The sequence below is a fragment of the Chamaea fasciata genome, unplaced genomic scaffold (assembly GCF_029207755.1).
Source record: "Chamaea fasciata isolate MVZ Bird 193981 ecotype frontalis unplaced genomic scaffold, bChaFas1.0.hap1 SCAF_2, whole genome shotgun sequence".
Taxonomy (NCBI): Eukaryota; Metazoa; Chordata; class Aves; order Passeriformes; family Sylviidae; genus Chamaea; species Chamaea fasciata.
The window spans coordinates 58,867,541-58,886,575 of NW_027094087.1; the positions used below are offsets into that span (position 1 = coordinate 58,867,541).

Here is a 19,035-nt window from a genome sequence, read left to right on the forward strand (position 1 = left end):
GATTAACAGTGTTAAAAGGCCATAATTTGTTCTCCTCCTCCACCATCCAGTACTGCAGTGTTTACAAGCTTTATCTGTTCAGAAAACATTTCTGTTATGTTGCTCTTAGAAACAGGAAATATGCAGTGGTAAGAATAGGACAAATTTCACTTTACCTACTGGTTTCAATGGGAACGCTTACTAAGTAAGAGCTTTCAGATGTGTCTCAAAATTAAAAAGCAAAAATACCAGTAGATCGAAACTGCACTGCAGAATGTAAAAGAGAGGAAGAGGGGAAGGAAGAGAGAAGGAAGAGAGAAGGAAGAGGGAAGGGAAGGGAAGGGAAGGGAAGGGAAGGGAAGGGAAGGGAAGGGAAGGGAAGGGAAGGGAAGGGAAGGGAAGGGAAGGGAAGGGAAGGGAAGGGAAGGGAAGGGAAGGGAAGGGAAGGGAAGGGAAGGGAAGGGAAGGGAAGGGAAGGGAAGGGAAGGGAAGGGAAGGGAAGGGAAGGGAAGAAAGAAAGGAAGAAAGGAAGAAAGGAAGAAAGGAAGAAAGAAAGAAAGAAAGAGAGAGAGAGAAAGAGAGAGAAAGAGAGAGAGAGAGAAAGAAAGAGAGAAAGAGAGAAAGAGAGAGAGAGAAAGAGAGAGAGAGAGAGAGAGAGAAAGAGAGAGAGAGAGAGAGAGAGAGAGAGAGAAAGAGAGAGAGAGAGAAAGAGAGAAAGAGAGAAAGAGAGAAAGAGAGAAAGAGAGAAAGAAAGAAAGAAAGAAAGAAAGAAAGAAAGAAAGAAAGAAAGAAAGAAAGAAAGAAAGAAAGAAAGAAAGAAAAGCTAGTGTTGTTCTCATGCAGAAAAAGAGGGTTCTAAACATTTTTAAATTCTAAACAAATACTTTGATCATATCCTTATATTTCAAGTAAGGATCAGCACAAGTTTTTCCCTTAATTTTGATTTAAGTTTTCATCTAATTTCTAGACTTCATATTTAAAATGAAAAACAAAAAAAAACCAAAAAACCACAAAAACCCAACAACCCAACCTACAAATGCTGTCAATGACACACTCCTACATCTATTGTTATTTTGAGTTCCTGGTATGATATTCTTGAATATGAATAGGCTGAATATTGCATTAAGTGCAGATTTCATTCTAGTTAGCTAATTGTAATTGAGTCTGTTATGTAGTAAACATAGTATCTGTTATGAATACTAAGGTAGACTCAACATGGTGGGAACCATAGATAAAAGGAGCACTAAAGCATTTCAAATTCAATCATTAGGTTTCATTGCACCCATCTGCTACCAGAAAATATAATGGGCAGCTTGATTCATTGACCCTTAACTGTCATTTTTGTAACATGTTTTTTTTTAAATTCAAATTTTCAAGTCAGACCTAGAGTAGTAATTTTATAAGATTATATTTTAATGCAATTCCTTTTTTTTATTTTTTATAATATAATCAGGTTCAACGGTCTGTTGTATATTCTGCTAATCCAGTAAAAGTAGTTGTTTCACATTGAATGTGGTTAAAAGCAACTGATGTTCAACTTCATTAAGACTTTTATTAAATAGAAGTTTTGCTGAATTTCTGCTATTTTTTTAATGCATGGACTAATACCTCTTATTAATTATTTCCGGGCGTTTCTGTTACAGTAGAATTATACTTACATGTTTCATTTGCAGAAAGATTATACAGCACAGCACAAGGGCTAAAAACAGATTGAAACTGTGGAGTGCTTTTATTTGGTTTCCAAAATATATTTTCTCTATTTCCTTTTATGCTCTGAAGTAGATCTTTTTTTTTGAGGGAGGGGGGAGTGTAAAGTGCATACTTCTCTTAGCAGTTCTGTATGTGTGGCACACAAGTAGACTGTCTCATAAAATAGCAGTTTTACTTAGTGAAAGCAGGAAACAATGTGATAAATGAGGATAATTTAATGTTTTCTCAGCAATGGCAAACTGTTATGCTTTTCTGTCATCTGAAGTTTTTAATGGAAAAGAAAGTGGTTACATGTATTTCTTTACACAACGGGATACAATTCCTGGAATATTTATGTAATGCAGAGGCAGATGTGTGTAACTTAACCTTATAATCCCATTTCACAGCTTTCCCAAATACTAGGAAGCTCAATAAATGGGAAGCCGATTATATTGGCACTGTAACTCTATTAATAGGATTCGGATTTGCCTTATTGACAAGCCAGTGCTGTTAATATGATCCAGTATATTAAATTGACGGGAAAACTGGAGCGATAGAATGTATCTACATCCTAATTGACAGGGAAGCTCTTTCAAAAGGTTCTTAATGTGGTTTTTATTGACAGTGTATCTTCAGTAAGTACATATCATTGGTGAGCAGTGTAAATATATTGGATGCAACTGTACTAGCAGATTCAGGTGTAGTTATTGTTTTGTCTTCCCATACTTCCATCTTTACTTTGCTATAAGTTGTACGAAGCTCTGTTGTAAGACCTTTACAAATGCCTCACACAGCACCAGTCTAACTGCACCACTCACAGGCATTTGACAAGTTGGGAATTATCTAAAATGTGTTCGTCATTTTTAAATGAATAGCAGCAGTGCAGAGCAATGCAATAATGTGTCATGAATTTCATTATGTTTATTTATTGATGCTGTGATAGTGTTATTGTACTTCCAGCTTGAGCTTTTTATGTGGTGTGATGTTTGGCACTTCTTCCAACATTCTTATCTTGCATCTTCTCCTAAAAGTAGTTCAACTTCAGAGTTCATATTACAATTCCTATTTCCTGGTCACATTTGACAACTTTCCACATGCTCTTCTGAGAGCATGCTAATTTCATTACATTTCATGTTTCTCCAGTGCAAAATAAAATAAGGCTCAAAAACATGAAATCATAGTAAAAAATCCAGCAATTTGTGTTTAGTCCAGAAAAATCTTGATTCCATTTTCAATAGGAGAAAGTTTTGGGTTCAGCTTTCACAGTTTTTCTTTGTCACATCTTTCTTAGAGGGAGAGAAGTCTGACCTTAAATGCACGTTCTGCACTGGTGGAGGAGCTGAAGGCTTCTGTTGAGCTGACTTCCCTGCCAACAAATTTCCTTGTTCCTGAAATGCTTAAATCTTTCATTTCATATCAAAAAATCAGATCAGGGTCTGGTCTCACCTCATCTTTTGAATGTCACTCAGCTCTACTTTTTTTACCAGGATCACTTAAAATTATGTCATTCTGTAGTGACCTTTTTAGCTTCTTCAGTCTTCCGACTTGGTGCAATCATCAGTGAGATGAGAGAACCTTGTCTGGGCCCTGTGATTTCTAATCCTTGCACTGTGTTAAATTCCCACAGTCCAAGCTTCTGCCATCTTTAGTGTCTTGTGCATTGCAGTAAAAACTTTTGTAAAAATTTAACAAAGAGTTAGTTTCATTAAACCAGCAATACAAACAACTGAAATAATCTACAATGCCTTAGTATGACACCTTAACCAATGGATCAACAATAATTTATTTTGGTAGCAAATATGGTACTTGCTAAGAGAAAACAGTGCATGGATTAGGCATTTATACAGGGAGCTCTGCATTCCTTTTCTTATGGGAAAGGATGGTAGTGTCTGTCCTCAGAGCTTTACTTTTCAGAAGTCACTGTGCATGCAATTGACTGAAGAGCTCAGGACCTGTTCCTCTCACAGTTTTACTTTTCTCATACAAGAGGAAGAGAAAACACAAGCCACCAACCAACACTTTAATAAAGAGTACATCAAGCCTCGTGAATGATATTGCCTTGTGCATTTGGCTGTTTTTACTGCTCTGTGTTTGCAATGTGCTTTTGAAGAATGCTACGTATGTCAGAAATTCACATAAACACACTGTAGGACTTTTAACACCAAAACACGCATCCTGCAGCAAGTGTGAAATTTCCCAAATATGTACATGTCATATAAATTATATCTCAAAAGCTTTTTCAAAGGGATGAGAGTGGAGAGCACAAAGTAGGATAATATTTTTAAAAATAGTCTATTTAATTTTGTCCTTGAAAGAGGTAGAATAACTTATGAGAGGTTTATGGCCAGTTTTGGGGTTTGTTGTTGTTTGTTTTTTCTTTTGGGATAATGAATTTTCTTCTGAAGTAAATCTTGTGGAACCAAAAACTACTATTTGAGGCTAAGTATACACACTCGCTGGCAGTCTTACACTGAGAAGTCTTTGTGAAAAATTGTACTGTGTTGAACCCACACTGTTCCAAACAAAATGAAGGCAATTGTCTGCTCTTTCAAAACTCAATTTGGCAGAATACAATTCTTTTGCCTCCAGAAGAGATTGCCATTATGTAAGATCTCTGTTTCATGGGGGAAGGGTGAGAATTCAGCTTTTCAAGAAAAGGCACAGAAGATGCTTGAATTAGATATTAAGTGGCAGTCTGATAAAGGTGAGAGATGTTTAATTTAATTTTTGCATTTAATGTTTAATTAAAAAGAAGTTAGAGTCAGCAAAGACATTTTGCTTTATTATAGTTCCAGGTATGAACACCTACATAAAATGGAGCTACATTAAATCATTGCGGAAAATGTGATACTTCTTGTAATTCTGAGAAAAAATTATGAATATTCAAGTCGTCTAATATTCATAAATCTGATTAATGTCTAAGACTTTTTTTTTGTATTTTAGAGTACATCTTTCCCTTATATGACAATTATCTCTAGGCACAATTTGTCAAGAATACTTAAATATTGAATTTCTCTCTCTGTCTCTGTCTCTTTCTTTCTCAATTCCTCTTTTTTACTTTGTAGGCATTGGTTTTTTGTGTTTTTTTTTGTTTGGTTGGTTGGTTGTTTTTTTTTTTTAGAAAGATCTGTTGAATTACACACCTTTTTTTTAATTTTCTCTAATTTTATTTAAACAGTATGGAACACACCAACTATTGCTAGAAATCTTCAAAATTGTGAGAGAAAAAATGTTTTTATTAAAAAGTTAAGCAAAAGAGAAAAATCATGAGGAACATCTAATTTTTAAGAAACAGCATGCTTTATACAGAAATTCTTGAAAGCAGAAGCAGAAGTCATCGACTGTTCTTTTACTGAGCAATAGCAGAATTTTTGAAATCTTATTGATTAATATGGTGCTGTAATTCTAAACCTGAATTAAAAAAAAAATAGTGTGTGCAGAGCCACAATAAAACTCCTTTGTATTTATAAAAATAGCATAATATTACAACAAAATTGAACACATATACCTTGTGAACATGAAATTATGAAAAGATAAAAAAGGGATAAGAGATGAATCTAGCCCATTGTTAAAAATGTTCTCCATAATTCATTGTGTAATCATTGGCCCAGGCTGCTTCAAACTGTTTCCAGTCAGGAGGTTTTTGCTTCCTTTTTTTTTTTTTTTTTCTTATGAGTTTATTTAAGGTTAATGGATCCTATGAAGAATTTGTTTCTCATACTCTGTTCTTGGCTAAAATTTTTCTTTTTCCTTTCCCTAAATTAAACTTTTGGAAACCATAGCCATTCCAGAATTGATTAGTAGAAACTTAACTGTTGACTTTAGAACTTTTGAATGACTTTATTGCTGAGTCTATAAAATTTAGTATTCCAAATACACCTTTTGAGAGCCACACTTGGCTACAATTTTAGTTTATCTAGGTCCTCGTGTCATCATAATATGCAAGTTCTGACAGGTGCAATAAAGTGAATAGTTTTGTAGACAGTTGATGGCACTTGGAAAGATATTCCATGTGTTGTTCATGCTAACATTGGCCAGTTAATGATTTTCAAAGTCCCATTATTGAACCTTAGAAATTATATTGTCGCCTTTGAAATTCCATACCAGTAAATCCAATCAGCTCAGGTTTCCCAGAGAAGTTCTGGGTGCCCCATCCCTGGAGGTGTTCAACACCAAGCTGGATGGGTCTTTGAGCAACCTGCGCTGGTGGAAGGTACACCTACCCATGATGGGGAGAGAATATGTGGAACTAGATGATATTTAAGGTCTCTTCCAACCCAAACCGTTCTATGATTCTATGAAAAGTATTTTTTGCACAGGTCTAATTTGTCTCTTCTTTTAGTTTTCTTCTCCTCAATTAACTGGAGTAAAAGGTAACAAAATCAAACTCTACAATATTTCCTGAAAGGAAGTAACCCTTTCTTTTAAGATTTTTGCAGCTTTTGAAAGGTTCCTATGCATTATGACCTATTTTTAATGGCTTTTTTTAATGAGCTTCAACTTCTGAGAAAGCTGTATCAAATGCATATACAGAAATCCTGACATTTTTCTGCAACATTACACTAATGACAGGGTTCCTAAAATTTCATTTTTGATCTAGAGTCGCATATTATAACGGATGGGTAGAAGAAAGTATTTGTAAAAGTCTGTTGTGGCAACTGTTAAAAAAGACTGTATGTTGAATGGTTTAACAGCATACTCTCATTGGAAATGAGCTGGTTCCACTAATGTGTGAAAATGAGCCCTAAAACCAGGGCCACTTCTCTAAGATGGATTTGGACAGTTAGGTTGACATCACAGACTTTAATTTTCTGGTGGCAGAGGACGTTTCTACTTTTGTTTAAATTTCAGATAACATTTGTCCTGCTACTAGAGAACCTGTGCTGTGGTAGCTGCTGGTGACCTTATTGATACTCCATCCTTCAATCTTGAATCAAAGAGATAGAAAACATTTCTTTTACAGTTTAACTCTGGTGGCTTTTGGAGACAGATTTTTTCCTGGAGATTTTTTTGGAGGGAGGGTGAGAACGAGGGTGGAGTTTGTTTTATTTTGTTGTTCAGGAGGTTAATGGCGCTGGCATTTGAGTAATTTTTTGTTATTTATCAGGAGATTGCAATTCCAGGCAATTCACTTCTGACATGATGCATCTTACCTAGCTTTGGCTATTGCACTGGACATCTTGGTCATTGTCAAGATTCCCCTGTGCCAATAATACTCCCCAGGAGTATTATGTACCTAATGCTAGATGACCAAATGGGATATTTTGTATTTCTCGAAGGCACATTGAGGAGTCTTGGCTGATTACCTAGTGTAGCTGAGTAGATTTTAGGTGGTTTTCTTCAGGTGAACTGCAACCTACCTTAAAACTGCAAATCCAGAGTTTTTGTGATTTTGTTGTCCTAGAAAGGGCTGTATGTCCAGAGAAGAACAAGAGGTTTTTTAGATTTTTAAAGTAGTATTCATTTCTTAAAGTTGCAGCTATGCAATGTAAAGAGGTATGATTAATGCATGAGCTGGAATGTGTAATATCACTTCCATAGATGTTAAAGTGTAAAAGTTTTAAGTATATGACCTCTCACTTCAACTGGGATTAAAAAAGAAAAAAAAAAGATTTTAGGGGAGTTAGACGTGTTAGACATTCGTCTCTCTCTCTCTCATCCACTGTGAAGCAGATGTATACATTTCTAAGATTCCTCCAAACTGCCAAGCCTTAGCATTAAATTCTTTTTTAATTATCAAAAATTTTAATAGATATTTTCATACATTAAACAGTTCTCCCTTTGCTGCCTTTATCTCAGAGTGCTGTTACAGCTCAACACAAGCATCATACCTTCATAATTCATAGAAGAAGGACTAATGCTTTTAGAGCAGAAAGACCAGCATTCAACTCAGCCCTGTGTCTGTATATGGTCTTCAAGTACTTACATTTGTTCTTTTGTAATAATGCACTTGCTGTAACATGGCACCCAATTCATTGTATTGCTGCAAAATAGAGTATGAAGGTAATTGGTCAAATTATTATCTAATTAAAGGTATTTAATGATTACCATAAATGAAGAATTTCTCAGCAGCTGTTGTCATATCTTCTGTTTTAAAATCTGTGTATTGGCTCATCCATGTTGGGTGAAATGGTTTTTTGCTATGAAAAAGCAGAGACAAAAAGTACGACCAGTTCTTACAGTGGTCCAGTTTACAGTTAAGTTCTTAGCACCATCAAAAATGAGTTATTTCCAGGGGAAAAGTGTGACTCTTTTAATGGAAGAGAACTGATGAAAAGGCAGTTTATCGCAGGCATTTTGACTGTCAATGTCATGAAGAATGGAAATGTTGATTCTGGTAGCAGCTGTGTTTAGGAGGAGACAGATGTCTTACGTAAGTAAAAGCATAAGGTCAGTTTTCCGGGATATCTCTATTTGAGATATTTGATGTAGAAAAGAGACATCAGTTCTGCAGTTGCAAAGGTTTATTCAGGTTGATAATTCTGGGTTCTGTAAGTGCCGTAATGATTGTATGTGAGTGTATGTATATCAGGTAGGTTTGCTGCACAAAAGAGAGATAATAGCTTAAAACTTGTGAGAAGAAAAGAAACAGCAGAATTATATCTGCTTCCAAAATAGGATGTGCTGCATTTGAGAGATACACATAAGAATGCTGAAATACACCTCCTTTTTTTGTTGTTTTCAATGTTTGTTTTTCTAACTTGACACATAGTGAATGTAAAGATGAACTTTTATTCTAATTGCATATATTAAGCTAGGATGGATGTGAACATAATATAAGTTATAATCTTATTTTTTCAACTAGAGGAACTAGAAGCGAGTATGGTGCACATTGACCTACATGCTGAATGGAAGATGGTTCTATATTTTCCATCCCTTCTCTAAAACACAAAAGACATCCATGGTATACAAACACATCTATGTCACAAGTCCCTTGGGATTAACAGGTGTCTGTCCAATTTCTGTGGCAAACAGCAGTGCCTTAAATTTTGGATAAAACGTTTTGCTTCTTTTCCAAGCTCAAATATTCCAACCATACAAGAAGTAGCAAATATTTCTAATTACCTCCTACAGATCAAACCAAAACAAAGACAAAAAAACAGTGTAGGGAGTGGCAGGGAAACCCAAATATCCAAGATCCCAGTCACTTGTGTAAGTACTTGCTGTGTGACATTAAACCTTTGGCCCTCAGCTTCATTAATTGAACAGTGCCCGTGTCGGGGATACTGATCTGCTGGATGGTGCTGCTGCGGGAGCCGGTGCTGCTGTGGAGCAGTGTGGTGTGATGTGAAGTGATGCAGAAAACAGTAGAAGCTCTGTTGCTAGGTCAGCTGCAAGAAGAAGTGACGTGCCTGAATGTACAGTATGCGGAGTTTTCTGAATGATGCAGTCTCTCTCTCTCCCAAAGAACTTCAGCTAATGATACAAGGGGAATTCAGTTCCCTTTGGCAGGACTCCGCGTTGGTCTAGATCCTTTTAATACTTCTGATTCTACAGTTACTTGGCTCATGCCCTAAAAATATACATGACAGACTTAGAGTATCTTCTTTTAAAACCTACTTGTCAACAGTGATCTTTTAGTGTTTTTGTTTGCCTGTGTGGTTCTCATCATTCTGGCTTAGCTATTAATACTGATGAAAATTAAAGAGAGAAAATCCAAATATTATCATACTTGCATTTTTTCCAGTAGCATCTGAGAAACCCCGCAGCTAATCAGCTGTAAATTTTCTTGATTTTTTGTTTATCTTTTTCAATTCAAGTGTAGTATAGCACTATACAGAACTGTATTACAGCAGTAAGAACTTCAGAATCCCAGTAGATGATGTAATTATGATTAAAAATTAGTATTATTGAATAATTCACTTTTTTAATATGCAAGAGTAATTTTTTTCTCTCGTTTTCAATAACCATCAGTCTTAATATCTACCTAATGAAAAAACATAAACAGTGTCATCTGTCAGGTTACTAACAGAGAATGCCACTTATTGGAGCCTCATTGTTTACTTTAACAGGTAATTTGTGGACCGGAATCATTTAATTGTTCTGAGCACATAATTACATGCCAGCATTTTCCAATTTAATTAAAATGTACAAATCTGAAGATTAAGGGAATTTTTGAATTATTAATCATTTCTCCTCTAGGAAATCTTGTTGCTCTGCAGGAGATTTGTCCAGTGTACAACTATACGTATTTTTTTCCTTCTCTTTCACAGACAGACAATTTTCCCGCAGAGCCCAATTACATGGGCAGCAGGCAGCAGTTTGTTCAAAGGTAAGGCCTATTAAATAACTTTCTTGGCTTCCCCATTTGCATTCTTGTCAAAATTGCTTTGCCAGAGAGTACAATTCAACTTAGAACAAGTAAATACAACACTCTCTCTTTCTCTCTCTCTCTCTTTTTTTTTTTTTTTTTTTTTTTTTTTTAATATGTATTTCAGTAGCTCCACGTTCAAGGATCCAGAAAGAGCCAGCTTGAGGGACAGCGGGCATGGGGACAGTGATCAGGCTGACAGTGACCAAGACACTAACAAAGGCTCCTGCTGTGACATGTCTGTTAGGGAGGCACTCAAGATGAAAACTACTTCAACTAAAAGCCAGCCACTTGAACAAGGTGAGTGAAGCCTACAATGCCTACAAAAGCGTAAAGTTTAAAACATCATTACCAACCTATTAGTATTGCAGTTGTGGGTTATCAGGGAGGAATAGCCCGCTGATAATATTATCAGAGAAAACAGTAAATCTTGTCTCTAGCCCAGAGCAAAGAACACAGTATCTTTCTGAATGAACATGAAATGAAACCACAAGTGTCCAAAGCAGATTAAAATAAAAATTTTAAAAAAAAATCAGTACTTTTGGAAATGATTAGACTATACTCTAACTCCACTGGCATTGCCTGTGATATATTATATACAATCCTTCTGTCAAAGTGTGATTTGGAAATTCAAACTAGACATGACTGCAACAGATAAAAGAACTCCAGTCGTTTACATTCCTCATGTAGTTTGGAGTAGAGGAAAAGAAAATGTTCCACATAAAAGACAAGAGTAAAAATTAATCAGAAGATATTTTCATTTCATGGATGCATTTTCCTGATTGTAATGTTGATTTCACAATTAAGAGTAATGTAAGAAGTGTCAAATACTAATACAATCTTATTTTCAATATACTTTTATTCACATCCTGTGAAGGTAGAAAAGATTACGAGTGTCTGTGAAACAGCTAAAATTACTTAGATCAGGACAATGACAATGTTCTTTGCTAACATTCATTCTGACAAACAAGCATATTTATTTCCTCAAACTGTGTCCAGTTCATTTTTTTCCAGATGTGTTTTATCTAATTAGCAGGTTTTGTTTCAAAAGATACACTTTTTTTTTTTTTTTAGAATCAGACAGACAAAGCACTACAGCATTCTCTGCTTTCATGTTTTGCTTCTACGCTCTAAGCAATAACGAAGTGCATCACTGAATGATTTTTAAATGTTTTGTATGTTACCCATTTTACTTTGTTGTAGGGAGGTTGTTTCAGTGTTAAAGATAGTTAGGAAATTATTAAGTCAGTCAGCTTTAATAAGAAGTTGTATTTCTAATTAAGCAGAAATATATCATAAGCTTTTTATTAGTTGTTGATTAGTTGGACCTGGTTTTTTTGCCTCTTAGCTTAGTCTGATTTGTAGTACAATCATCAGAAAATACATGTTCAACTTCATTTTTCTGATTATGTTGAGATTGCAGTATAATTTTTACATGCAAAATATTTAGAATGCTGCAGTATAATTTATTCTGTATACATTTGGAGGTTGACCTCATATGTGACCTTATTTTCCAAGTAATAAATGCCAGAAAGATTATTTTTTCCTGACCTTTTGCCACAGCAACTCTCTGCGTATAATTGGACATTGATCTGTATAAAGATGCAGTGCAGGAATTTTTTTTTTTTCAAAGAAGATATTTGAGCATGTGTCTTATTCTCCCAGTTTTGTGTGACACAAAGACAAAAATTCTGGATTGCCATCTATCAAGTATACCACAAAAGAGCTTTAAAATTTTAAGGTTTCACTAGGAAACTATTTAGTACTCAGATTAAAAATGTGTGTTTTCTGAGAAAAGGACTGTATGGCCAGTGTTCATGATACTGTAGTTTATTCAGCAGCATCAAACCCAATTCTGGTCAAAATATATGCGATCTAGTAAACGCATTAAGCCAACTATTCCCACTGCTTATTTTCATTATAATGCAAAGAGCTGTGTGAAGCTTTACATTTGTCATTACACCTAGGTGAGCTGCCCTATTCATCAAGAAAATTTATTCCAGTTGCTCAGATGAATTCCTCATGTTCTTATTAAACACATATTGAGTTGTGGGCATTAAGTATTGTCAGCCACTGAACTAAAGCAGTGGCTGTTTATGTGAATTTCTTTACTGACGAGAATAAAATAATGGGGACAGACAGACAAAGGTTTTTCTCTTTTTTTTTTCCTTTTTTTTTTTTGTTCCCCCCAAGTATAATTTCAAATAGTAATGATATAAATTTATTTACTTGAATGAACTCTTCCATCTCTAGTGTGCTATAATAAAATTATTGTCATATTATGAAAACAGAACCTCTATCGAGCACCTTATGGGATTTCAGACCATTGTAGTAACAAATGTGGTGCTATGTGGTGTTCCCAATGAAATCAATGGTTACTTGTCATTGAGCTTAGTATGATTTGGGTTCTTAGCCCAAAGTAATATTTCTCTTTTGAAAGAAGATAAATAAAATTGCTTTCTCTAGTAATAAGCCAAGTTGAAGGAGGGTAAGATATATGATATATGTGATTAGGATAGAAAAAGAATTTAATTTTTCTTTAGAGGAAAATTGTTTTCTGGGAAAAGGAGATGGAAAGCTTGCTAGAAACAACTGTCTCCAGCAATGCCTGAGGCAATATCAGAAGCTGTGGTTCTGTCATCATTCTCGTTGTATGCAGGGATGGGAATTCACTATTTTGTAGCCAAGTTCTAGGCTTGATTATTGTTTTTTAAATATATTTTAAATACTTTAGCTTCTGCTATTAGAAAAACACTAATAATTAAATCTTACGAAATTATTGAAAAATTATCTGGATTATCTGTGAACTCTTTATCTTGACGTGAGAATCCTAATTAAAAAGTGAGTTAAGTTGAAGTTTGATATATTCTTCACGTAATTCCAAACACTATTGTCATAAATCCAATTCTGCCCATGGCAGTAATGGGAATTCTAGTTGTACCAGTAATTTGATTACAGTTTTGATCAACTCTAGCCCAGATAGTTGCAAATTAAAAGGCCATAATGAGATAAAAAGTGTTTTTGTAGCACTACAGCAATTGTGCTTCTCTCAGTAACAGAGAAGTAGCAAATTTTACGAAAAAAAATTTGTAGAAAGATGTTTTCTGATTGCACCATGAGATAGGAAGCAATCAAGCTTACTTTGTGATTTTCATTAAAAAAATAAAACAGTTAATGATAGAGCCTGTGAGTTTGCAACTGAAATACTTGATCTCGAGGAAAATATATCCAGATAGCAAGTTTTGTCTGGTAGTGATTTTAAACATTTTCACAAATAAAAAAGGCAGTGCAAGTTAGATATAATTTATTTCTTAATTAATGAAATGCCTATGGAATGGCCTTAATGCAAGGAAAGCAGAAAAAAAACCCAAACTGTAAAAAACTATCATGATAGTAAGTCTTGTGTTACAACAAGCACGTCCCACTTTAGTTATCTCAGCCTTATACTCTCTTGCTGTGATATCCAAGCCACTTTCTGCATAAGAATATCTAGCTGTCTCTTAAGCTTACTTATGCTATCTTAATCAGCTGTCTTACTAACTAGCTCATTCCATATGCCTGCTACTCTCTTAATAGAATGGTTTTGGATAAATTTGTTTTGTTTACCTGTCTTTTTTTCTACTTCTGTTGCTGATACTTTAAACCCTATCACTAGTTTGGACAGTTTGAGATCACCCTACTTAGAAGTCTTAATAGTTTCAAACACATCTGTCAGATTACCTATTTATTTCACTCGAAGTTTTAGCATGTAATATTCACTTTTTTTATTTAAACAACAGAGTAGTTGTTTTTTTTAAGTATGGTTTAAGAATAACAGCAATAATCTGTATATCTTCAAAAGGTATCCAAAGCTGAAAATTATATCATAACCCATAAAACATGAACAATAATATCTACAAGGGAGCAGTAAAACAGCAAGATGTTAATTTTATACTTGTCTTAGTGAATCCTGCATATACTTACTTCATAATCAGTAAAAAATACCGAGTTGTGGACTTTTCTGCAGTTACTCATAAATTATTGTCTTTGTTAGATTTTCCCAGGAATCTTTAGTTTCTTTTTCTTTTGTTCTGTTGTTTCAGTTTTTTGTTTGTGTTTTGTTTTTTTTTTCTGTCTGTGTTTTCTTGTTTTAGTGTAAATCTACACTTTCATGTCTTTGTCAAAAAAAAAAACTGCAAGGGATTAAATATCTACAAATTCAGTAGCTTTGTTGAATTTTTGCTTTATCACTGTGCATTGCATCTTTCTTTCAACACAGTTTCTTGTCATTCACACCTGCATCCCATAGAAGATCCATTTCTGCATATGCTTTTGCCTGATTAACAATAGTGTGGATCCTGAGAATAAAGAAAAAAACAGAGGCAACTGCCTGGAGGAAGGGTAAAATGACACTCTTCAGTGTAGTTGTCAGGATCTCCTCTAGGACTAATGCTGCTCCTCAGGCTTCTCTGCAAAACTGCACCATTTTAGTCTAGGGTATTATTACTAGTATAAAAGGAATTTAATGTATCTGCATGGAAACAGTGATACTAAGTGTAATTTGAAAATATAATAGCTCTTTCTTCATCACAGCAAAAATACATTTGCATCAGAGCTGATGCAGTTCTGCATGTAAGGCTTAGGAATAAAAAATTATATCAGTTCTAGAGACTCTCAATGAACGCTGTTTGTTACCCCCTGTGTTTGCCCACTGAACATGTTCACATAACATGTCTGTAGTAAGTTGTTCATTTGTAGTCTCCATTTCTAAACAAGGCTGATCCTAGAAATCAAGTATCCTGCATTATCCCTCTGCAGCAGAGCAGAAATTACAATTTATTTTTTTTAAACCAAGATTTTTTATGGACTATCCATTAATTTTCTTGGCATAAACTTGCTAGTCTGTTGGATAACTAAAATCCATTCTGTTTAACTGAGTTAGAATCAGTCTAGACTGATAAGTGCAGAACGTTCATCAAGTACATTTCTGCTGTTTGACATCATCACCAATGCTTTCCATGCCATTGGGGATGATGAGTTCTTTTATGAATACACCAGCTTAATGAGATAATAGGAAAAGAAGGTTGTGGAGAAATATTTCTTTTCAAAGTTTGCAGAACTGGTGATGGCCTCTTCTGAGAAACTGATGAAGGCTGGGAGTCTTCAGGAACTGACATAACCTGTGAAATCTTGTGTTCAACAATCTTCCTCCCATAGGTATTTTCCCCTGGACAGAACATCACATTCTCTCTGTGCTCAGAATAGCTGTCAGACTTCCCTTCTTGCTCTGACACCACTTAAGAGTCTTTATACCAAGCACTATCATCCTTTCTAACTTGCTTACTTCTAACATGGTCAGGTAAGATGCTAACTTGCTGTTTACTTGCACACAATATCCCTTATTCAATTTCATCTGATGGATTATTTTCCAGGAAAGCTATAAGAGCAACTTAATTGTATTGAGAGTCTCTTTCCTTTTCTTGATACGTCTCAGTAGTAGAATCTGTTTCTAGAACGGTAAATCCTGAAAGTTGTTAGGTGAAGCCCACAAAAAATAAGTTTTTGAGTCTCAGGTTTTCTGCTTCTGTTTGTTCTTTTCTATATATTTTACTATATTTCTCTCTCTCTCTCTCTCTCTCTCTCTCTCTTTTTAATTTTTTTTTCCTGTGTTTTATGCAAGCATATTTATGATCCTAGATGAGGACTAGCATAGGTCAAAGAAAACTTATCTGTTCTGTAGCTGTTTCTGATTGATCAAAGTTGTCATCAACAAGCTGGAGATATTTGATTTTGTCCCTATTCTAATAATGAGACTCTAAGATTAAAAATGTAGGTAGAAGTGCAGAGTTTTATGAAGAATAATACCATTCTTTGATATCTATTCTTGTGTGTATAGCAAGTTCAATATGACATTGGAGCCACTGACATTACTTCTTTCCTTTTTTTCTGCTGTGAGTACTTTGTTCAATTAAACACCAATAAAGGTATTCATGAATGTCAGAAGAGTTTTCTTTGGTGAGCTTATTTGGAAAATTAATTCATTCCATGCACTTCAAGATCTCAAGTCTATTACCATAAGTCTCATATCTGAGTTTCTGATATTTAGGTGCTGTAGCTGTTGGTGCTCCTCTCTTTCTGCTTTACTACAGCGGCAACAAAGCAGAATATCCCTCCTCTGTCACTAGTGGAAATCTCATTACATCCTTTCTGTACTTTCTGTTTTGACACTGGCTTATCTGGGGCCGAGCACAGTTATTGTACTGCAGTTTGTTCTTGGCAGGCTTAGAATCCATAAGTTGTCTTTTCACTTTATTCCCACCAGAAGAGCAAGAGAAGGATTTGTAGTTCTCAGTAAGATGAGGTCCTTCTATGTCAAAATCGTTATCTTCAGCTAACATTTCTTCTTTTCAGATTCTTTTTATAAATTGAAAGAAAAGTGGGGGCATAGAAAGATCAACAACTTTTGAAACAAAGAAATCAGAAAACAGAGGGTTTTCACAGTATCAGGCTTTATGCATTTCTCTGGGTGATAAATGGATGTTCCCTACTTGTGCTTACTTTAGTTAATGAATATTTTAGGGCATATATTCATATATTGGATGACTACTTAATATCAAGGAAACTATTGTAACAGGACTAGAAAATCTGTTCCTGAGTCTTGTTCTGTGTCTGAAAACATCCTTGAATGGTGTACTTACAGGTTTCTTTTAATTAAGCTTAGACAGAATTAGAGTTTTAAAAAACCTTATATATATGAGGATATGTGTGTTTATTCAGTTATGTAGAAAAGACAATTAAAATAAATGCATCTTCTCTCTTCCTCATTTTAAATCGTCATTTTATGATTTACGTATCTCCTGTCATTTTTGTGTCTCCTCTTATTATGTATCTCTCAGCAGAAAATACTGGTCTGATAAACAGCAAGAGTGGACAAGATTTAACAAAATCCCATTGCGTATTGCAGCCACAGTCGTTTTGCCAAAAAGAAGCAATGTTCTGCAGATGGAGTTATCATAAAGCTGATACATATTAGTTGAAATCTGAGTGATTTTATTTATCAATAGTTCTATGTCCAGCTGGGGAAGACAAAAGAGAAGTGTCTTAAGTAAGAGACAGGAGTTAATTATTCCATTCAACAATGCTTTAACTGGAATAGTAGTAATTGTGTTTTGTTCTTCTGGAACAAACAGTATCTCCTAAAGTCTATGCACACTAATAGGGACGATCGTTTTCATGGCCCTTTTTCTGTTTACATACTACTTTTCTCCTATGCCGTGGTTTCAGGGGGAGAAACGTGGTTTAATTTAATTTGGGCCAGAGTCGCAGCATGCTCTAATTAGTGATACAACCACGGTACACAGTTTGTGGGCATATTTTAGAGATAGATCTGGAAGAACTCAGAATCAAAAAAGAGGTATTATAACAGTGGAAAATAGAGGTTTGTGAAACATTGCCTGTAGGTGAAGTTTGAAAAAAGTGTTTGTTTATAATCTGTGTGTGTTTAAATGAGCAAAGACTGGGATGAAGCATAATAAAAGTCTTTGTGTATATAAAGTTGTTATAAATAGGATGGTGCTTGCTTTTTTTTTTCTTTTTTGTTTAATTTTCTGGGAGAAGTATTTAAGTTCTATTTGAGAGAGAACTTTAAAGATGTGTAGGCACTGAAGCAGACTACCCCTTTAAGTTAAAGAATATCCTTTCCTGGAGATTTTTAAAACAGTTTAAATACACATTTTTCAGTGATAATCTAGATTTATTTTAAACTATCCAGGGCCAGAGAATCCACTCTAGTCCTGTTTTTTATGGTGCCAAATTTAAATATGGGGATGTATTGCACTGTCTAATCCTGAGTAAAACATATTACTCAGCTTCTTCCTTGTGAACATCTTCTTCATCTTGAAGAACTCACTATGGTAGAGAATTGCCAGGAGTGTGGATTATGTAGTGCCTCCCAACAATAACATGCAGCATTTAACATGGTCCTGGCTCAGAGACAGAGCCGCAGAACGATTAACTAAAGGAACTTAGTGAAACTTTGTGTAGTCTCTGTACTTCGGTGATACACAATGCCATGTATCAACCTCTGTGCACCTACTGCCCAATCTGATCTCCAGAATGGCAGAACAGCTGGTTTCTATTCCCTGCTGCTGCTTTCTCCTATTCCAGCTGCTGCACTCAAATAACCTCCCTTCCCCAAGTGGGCTTCATATGGTTTGAAAGGGACTTAATGTACCTCAGTGCATAGGGAACTTTTGATGCATATTTCATCATATTTCAGTTCTTTCTACAGGGAACACTGCATGTATAACAGATGTTCCCTGACTAGTACCCTTTCCTGAAGGTGACATGCCCTTTTTTGTGTTTCATCTCTAATGTATATAGAGCTGGTAATGTCTGCATGGTACTAAAAAATAGTGCTCCATGGCTGCCCCTGTGCTGCACGCCAAGCTATATTTAATTCCATCTGCTTCCCTCTGCAGCATGAAATGAAGAAGAGCATATGCCCAGTATAACCAAATCACATTGTGACACAGATAATACCCCTTTATTTAAGACAAGTATAGGTATTTTTTAAATTTAGGACCCTGTTCCTCCAACTTTTTTAATACATTAATTGTTTCATATAAATTAGTGGGGGATGTTCATATAATTACCTATCAAAAATGCAAGGTCTTTTATTATGTATTTTAATAATTATTAATAATAATAACAGTAATGCAATATTATTAATATTGTATATGTATATGTAGTGTGTGTGTCTATATATATATGTCCACATACATACTCATAAATACAAAAAAAAGACATCATTAAATGATAACCCTGAAAACTTAATTTTGTAATCGATATAAATCTATACCTTAACATTATAGAAAATTTAATGTTTTGCAACATTTTATGCTTTCTTGTTTTAAAACTGCAGCTATGAGAACAATTCACAAATCTGTTTACACAAAGCACTCAATTTTCACCATAAAAGTTGTTTTGGAAGGAATAATAATTCTGAGGCAAAAGCTGTCAGATTAAAATAGAGTATGTAATCGAAAAGCAGTACTTTGAAAATAAAGTTTTTAAGT

General features: G+C 34.8%; 1 protein-coding gene across 8 annotated transcripts in view; it reads left to right on the forward strand.

The window, feature by feature from the left end:
- Window positions 1-19,035, forward strand: part of PCDH17 (protocadherin 17) — an 89,727-nt gene that overhangs the window by 20,148 nt on the left and 50,544 nt on the right. For 7 of the 8 annotated variants that reach the window (XM_066176243.1, XM_066176249.1, XM_066176244.1 and 4 more), the window contains exons 3-4: window positions 9,882-9,940; window positions 10,107-10,279. In XM_066176243.1, the coding sequence (XP_066032340.1) occupies window positions 9,882-9,940; window positions 10,107-10,279 (232 nt within the window). The remainder of the gene's footprint in view (window positions 1-9,881; window positions 9,941-10,106; window positions 10,280-19,035) is intronic. The other variant, XM_066176248.1, reaches the window with a different exon arrangement.